General features: G+C 41.4%; 1 protein-coding gene across 1 annotated transcript; it reads right to left on the bottom strand.

Annotated features, from left to right (window-relative positions):
- Positions 1-5,967: 5,967 nt before the first annotated feature.
- LOC122297501 (17.9 kDa class II heat shock protein-like) lies at positions 5,968-6,659 on the bottom strand. The gene has a single exon (XM_043107579.1). The coding sequence runs from the start codon at positions 6,651-6,653 to the stop codon at positions 6,180-6,182; it is 474 nt and encodes a 157-aa protein (XP_042963513.1). The 5' UTR covers positions 6,654-6,659; the 3' UTR covers positions 5,968-6,179.
- Positions 6,660-6,889: the final 230 nt, after the last annotated feature.

Below are 6,889 nucleotides of genomic sequence, written 5' to 3'. Positions count from 1 at the left end.
GACCCAATTATTGGTTCTTCAACACCTCCAACTAGGGGAGATTCACCAGAAATATCAAAGGAAAGAAAATTACCAAGCACAGTTGAAGTCGCGGCCAACAAGTCAGGATTGAAAACAAAAATGTTGCCGCCCTCATTTGAGTGGATACCATCACCTTCCTAAGGGGTGGTGTTGGTTGGTCTAATGAGCGTTTGGGTGACCCTATTAGTGGTTTCCTTGGCAACAACTCTACCAGTGGCTTCCTCAATAATGACTCTAGTGGCAACTTCCTAAGCGGCGACTTCTTCAACGGAAGCTTCAGCAGCTATAACCACATCCAAATCTTCCTCAGCTTGATCTATAATCTCATCAAGAGAGGTAGTTCAAAATATAGGGGAAGGCGTTAACTTCTCTAGACCTCTCGCCTAAGTTAACGACAAAAGGTCACATCTTGTAGAGCTGGACTCATTTGAAGGTGCTGTAATGTGTTCCTTCTTCTTCTTCTTCTTCTTTTTTCTTCATTCTCCTGAGGGGGTTGACTTGCCCTAGCACTGTGCGCCTCCATCTCCACCCTATCACCTTGACTAGGCGCCATGTCCTCTCCTGACAAATCGTTCTTTGCCCTAAGGACTTCGTTATCTTTTCGTAATGACTCCAGCTTAACGATAAGTTTATTATTACTTCTTCCATCTCTGCAAACCTTCATTCCATATTTCTCGACAGTACCTCTTGGTCTCTAGTCTCTTGTGATTGAGTAGTGGTGGGAATTTGAAAAGCACGCTGGTGGTAGGACAAAGGGATCCCATTCATGACGTCAACTGTTATGGGCGTGTTTCACCGCCACTCACATACGATCACTTGCAACCAAAGAGTTGAGTGGTTTGGGGACCCGTAAGAATGTCTCTGATGTATAAATCAATAATCACAGTAAGAGAACCCTTTTCAATATGAATGAATTAGATGGTCGCTATGTACATGGTTCTTTGTTTATATAGAATCCGTGAAATGTCTATTATTATGTGATAGCAGACTTATCCACAGTTTAAAATTCAAATGTTGAGATGAGGGGCTCATCTAATAATCAAATGATAACTGCTCTTACGCAACAGACTCTCAAGTGGTTATCTCTTCATTATCTGGAATGGATTAGACCTCTGGAGAAAGGCCAAGTTCTTAGTAGGCTACAGGCTAACCTACTAGGAGCCTAACTGATAGCCCTAATCCACTGTTCAAACTCTTATTAGCCTCATAGAGTATTAAGCCCTCTCTATTGGAAAAGAAGATTCTATACTGCCTTTTCACAAGTAGAAGGAGGGCACCCTGTATGACATTGCAGCAAGCAACGGAAGTTAGTTACATAGCCATCATGATTTACAGCAAAGTACCACTTCACAGAACACAAATTCTAGAAAATAATAGTAGAGGAATTTGTTATTAGTCCCTACAGTTATCTATATAATAGACTAAGCTATGTACAAAAATCTCAATGAAGACAAATTCTTTAGAAAGTTATCATTCCTCGAACGTGGTATCAATAGCCGGTAGACCATAGTCATTCTGATCCATGGCCTCTTCTTCAAATCTTCCTCCTCCTCCTCCTCCAACCTTATCCTCCTTCTCCCACATTGTCTCTACCAACCTTACCAACGAAAATTACCTTCTATGGAAGGTCCAAATTTCAGCTTATCTTAGAGGTCAAGACCTCTTTGGTTATGTAGATGGGTTTCTCCCTCCTCCTCCTGAAACTATTGCTAACTCTCCTAATGCCATACCCAAACCCAACCCGTCCTTTCTTTCTTGGCAATACACAGACCAACTGGTCCTCAGCGTTCTTTTCTCCTCTCTCTCTGACTCCATCCTTGGCCATGTTCTCTCTTCCACCACTGCTCGTGCTCTTTGGGTTCTTTTGGCCTCAATGTACTCCTCTCACTCTCAAGCAAAAGAGTTTCAACTTCGCTTTCAACTTACAAATCCTCCAAAGGAGACCAACCCATTTTTGAATACTTTGGAAAGGTTCGCCTCTTTGCTAACTCCCCCATTGCCACTGGCACTCATCTTCCCAACAAGGAGCTTGTTACATATTTACTTAATGGCCTTGGCCCAGCTTATGAACCCTTCATTACCTCGATAACAACATGAGCAGAGCCTGTCTCGTCTCATGAGTTGTATTAATTCTTGCTCTTTCATGAGGCTTGATCATCTCACCTTACAAGAACTCCTATACTCTCTGTTGAACCTACTACCAACTATAGTGAATCTCCTGGATGTGACCAACGTGGTCGTGGCCACTCTCACGGTGGATGTCAAGGTCGAGGGCGAGGTGGTTTCAACTCAAACTCTTGTGGTGGCAGGTCCAATTCCTTCAATACTTCTACAAATCTTGTCATTACAATGCTCAATGTCCTACTTACTAGGTTTGCAATAAATCTGGCCATGTTGATTTCCAATGCCGATATAGGTTTGATCATTCCTATCAACTTGATGCTCCAAGCTCATTCTCTACTAATTACACCACCCTTGCATCATTCTCTTATTCTTCATGGTATCTGGACTCTGCTACTACGCATCATATCACTAATGATTTGAGTAACTTGACTATTTCTTCTAAGCAGTATAATGGTGGTGATACAATACAGGTTGGCGATGGCAGTGGTCTACCCATCCAACACTTTGGTGATTATTCCTTCTCACCCGTGTCTTCTTCTCTTTCTTTTTAACTTCGTAATATATTATAGGTTTCTTTCATCACTAAGAATTTAGTCTCTGTTCTTCAATTCTACAAAGATAACTCCTACCTTTTTGAGTTTCATTCCTCTCACTTTTTTGTGAAGGACAAATACACAGCGACACTCCTCCTCACATGGCCAATGCATAATGGTCTCTATGTCTCCCCCTCAATCATCTCTACCTCTCCATCCACTCATCTTGGTGAAAGAACTACTCTAGACCAATGGCATCATAGGCTCGGGCATTCCTCTCTAGCTCTTGTCTCCAACATTCTGCACTCCAGATGGTTGCCCGTTTCTTCCAGTGCTTCAGTTTCTAAATGTTCTGAGTGTTTTTTAACTAAAAGTCATCAATTGCCTTTTTGTAATAGTCAAGCCCAATGCTCTAGGCCTTTAGAATTAATCTGTGTTGACTTATGGAGCCCGACACCTTATGTCTCAAGACTTGGTTTTAAATATTATCCTTCATTTGTTGATCATTATACTCGGTATACATGGTTTTTTCCACTCAAGCTCAAGTCAGATGTTGCAAAAAATTTCGCTACCTTTCTCCCTTACACTGAGCGATTATTCAACTTCAGACTTAAAATTATCCAAACCGATGGTGAGGGTGAATTTAAACCCTTAACTCCAATTTGTCAAAAATTAGGCATCACCCATCTCTCATATCCACACACGCACCAACAAAATGGGACTTGTTGAAAGAAAACATCGGCATATAGTTGAAACCAGGCTTGCTCTTTTGGCCCATTTCTCACTACTCTTCTCTTATTGGGCCGATACTTTTGAAACTGCAATTTATTTGATTAATCTTCTTCCCTCACCCGCTCTAAAAAATAAATCACCTCACTCTCTTGCTTACAATTCTAAACCAGATTATAATTTTTTGAAAGTTTTTTTATGTGAATGATGGCCCAATTTCAAACCCTATCTCTCAAATAAATTACATTTTCGTTCTGTTTCATGTCTCTTTGTGGATTATAGTGCATCACATAAATGCTGTAAGTGCCTGGATCTAGCTACCAATTGGTTATACCTTGCTCGAGATGTTATTTTTAATGAGACTTCCTTTTCTCTTTCAAAATCTCACTCTTCTTCTCAAGTCAACTCCCATCTGGTGTCATTGCCTCTCCTATTCCCATCTATTCTTGGGCCTGGTCCAATCCCAAACCCACGACAGCCAAGCCAACCTGCTTCCCCTCCCTTATCTTCATCTACATCTACCTCGAGCTCCTTTGCATCTCTTATCTTGCCGACACACAATTCTTCAAACTACTTTGGCCTCTATTCCTCCATCCTCTTCCCACAATTTACAACCACCTCGTTCCCCTATTATTACACGAGCCAAATTCTTCCAGACCAAGACAATTCACGAATGACACCATTCCTTACTCCACCTATTTCTATCTCATCATCACCATTACTGTCCCAGACGAACCTTCTAGCTACTCAGCAGCTGTGCAATTTTAGGAATGGAGAGAGGCTATGGCTCAAGAATTTAATGCACTTCAACAAAACCGCACCTGGTCTCTTGTACCTCCCACACCCATAGCTAATATTTTTGGTTGCAGGTGGGTATTTCGCCACAAAACAAAGGCTGATGGCTCTTTTCAATAACGAAAAGCTCATCTTGTGACTAAAGGGTATCATCAACAGCATGAATTAGATTATAATGAGACATTTTCTCCAATAGTGAAGCCCTCCACTATCCAGCTGATCATTTTTATTGCTGTCATTCGATCATGGTCTTTGCACCAATTTGTATACAAATCCATCTTTGTTCATATTGCAACACCAAGATGTTACTCTTTATCCGTTAGTGAATGTGGATGACTTAGTTATCACTGGATCGAGCTTCTCAACTATTAATCTTCTTCTTCATGACTTAGGATCTGCATTTCCAATCAAAGACTTGGGTCACTTATCTTTCTTTCTTGGCCTGAAAGTTGACCACACCTCAACGGGGCTTCTGCTTAATGGAAGTACATCAAGAGCTTACTTCTTTGTCGTCAAATCATCAATACCAAACCAATTTCCTCTTCCATGAAAGCTTCTCTAAAATTATCAAAATTTGATTCTCTAAATTTCAATAATCCAACATTATATCAAAGCATAGTTAGTGGTTTGCAGTACTTTTCTCTCACCAAACCCGACATCTCCTTTGCAATTAATAAACTGACACTTTGCAATTAATAAAATTTGTCAATTTATGTACTCTCCAAAAATATCACATTGAAGTGCTGTTAACTAGTGCTACAATACCTCAAAGCCACAATTGATTATGGCATACTTTTTGAAAGGGAGTCCATCTTCATACTTCAAGAATACTTAAATGCCGATTGAGAAGGTTGTCCAAACGATTGTCAATCAACTGGAAGCTTTTGCATCTACCTAGAAAATCATCTCATCTCATACAGCTTGAAGAAACAAAAAAACTGTTGTTCGTTCAACCACAAAAGCTGAGTACAAATCACTGACCTCATCAACTGCAGAAATAACATGGCTTCAAACAGTCATTTGAGATCTAGGCATTTCTCTTATTAAGGCTCCAATCTTATGGTATGATAATATTAAAGCCACATATCTCTCTATAAACCCCATCTATCATTTCAAGACAAAATATATAGACATCGATTATCACTTTGTGAGAGATTGAGTGTCTGCCCGTGCATTAAAAGTCCAATTTTGCAGCTGCAAAGAACAAATAACAAATGTTCTAACCAAGCCACTAGTTGCAGAGAAATTTACACATTTCAAAGCGCGTCTCAATGTGATTGATACGCCTTGGACTCGAGGTGGCATATAGGAAACAGAAGATTCTATCCTGCCTTTTCACAGGCAAAGGAAGGCACCCTGCATGACACTGCAGCAAGCAATGGAAGTCAATCACATAGCCATCATGATTTATAGAAGAGTACCACGTCACAGAACACAAATTCTAGAAAATAACAGTAGAGGAATTTGCTATTAGTCCCTACGGTTATCTGTAACAAAATAATTGTTTTTTATTCTTTCGGACCGTGTATATTTAGACTCAGCTATGTACAAATTTATCAATGAAGACAAATTCTTCAGAAAGTTGTCGTTTCTCTAACACTCTCCACGCCCAAAACTTAAACCCGAAACAGAACCATTTCATAGAAGCAGTTAAACAATCGCATGAACCATGGAACAGCGCAGGCCATATTTCCGAAGGAATTTAGTTGTTGGCATTACCAAGAAAAAGAGGAAAACCAATAGAAAGATCAAGAGAAGATTGATGAAAAAGAGAAACTGTTGGATATCCATATCATATTATATATCACACTCTTCATTGGCAAGAAGAGTTTTCTTCATTGAAATCCTACAAATTATAACAGACAAAATCCACTTACAAGCAATGACAGAACACACGAAAGACAAAACACTCGATTATTTCCGTAATCCAACAAAAAGGGTAAACCCCATCGTGTCACCCATCACCAACCAGTGCGCTTATGCAATCTTAACCTCGATTTTCTTGGGCTTCTTGGGTTCTGGAGGCGGAAGCTTCTCCACAGTTACAGTCAGTACACCGTCCTGACAAACCGCAGAGATAGCATCTGTGTTGGCATTCTCAGGCAGCACAAACTTCCTCATGAACTTGCCCACCCTCCTCTCCATCCTCACATACTTGACTCCCTCCTTTTCCTCCTCCCGTTTCCTCTCGCCGCGTATCACGAGCACATTGTCTTCCTCTACCTGGACCTTGATATCCCCGGACTTGAGCCCCGGCATGTCGATGATGAAGACGTAGGAGCTTGGGTACTCCTTGACATCGACTGGAGTGGCAGCCATGGCCTTGGCGTCCCGAATGTAGGTGCGTGTAGGAGCGCTGACGGACGACTTGTCGGTGTCATCGGCCAGGTCCATCATCTGCTGCAGGGTGGAGAACAGAGGAGAATCCACACCCATGATTCTGAAATCCATTTTTCTCTGAGAAAGTCTACGGAGCAGCCACTATTTAGCTAAAGCCGGAACACACCTTACGTGGCCTAAGTGATTTTCCTTTTTTCTCCCTGCTGCACGTTTCCGGTCCCTCCCATCTGTTTTCACTTCATTTGAAATTTTCACTCATCCTCTCTCCACCCCCCGATCCTCTCGCCCCCTACCCATGTCGCCCATCCTAAAAGTAAACCGGTGGTGCACCTAAGGGCGTCCCGAGG

This window comes from Carya illinoinensis, chromosome 15 (genome assembly GCF_018687715.1).
Source record: "Carya illinoinensis cultivar Pawnee chromosome 15, C.illinoinensisPawnee_v1, whole genome shotgun sequence".
In the NCBI taxonomy this organism is placed as follows: domain Eukaryota; kingdom Viridiplantae; phylum Streptophyta; class Magnoliopsida; order Fagales; family Juglandaceae; genus Carya; species Carya illinoinensis.
Note: the sequence above shows the minus strand (reverse complement) of the source record. Positions and strands in the feature narration are given on the sequence as shown.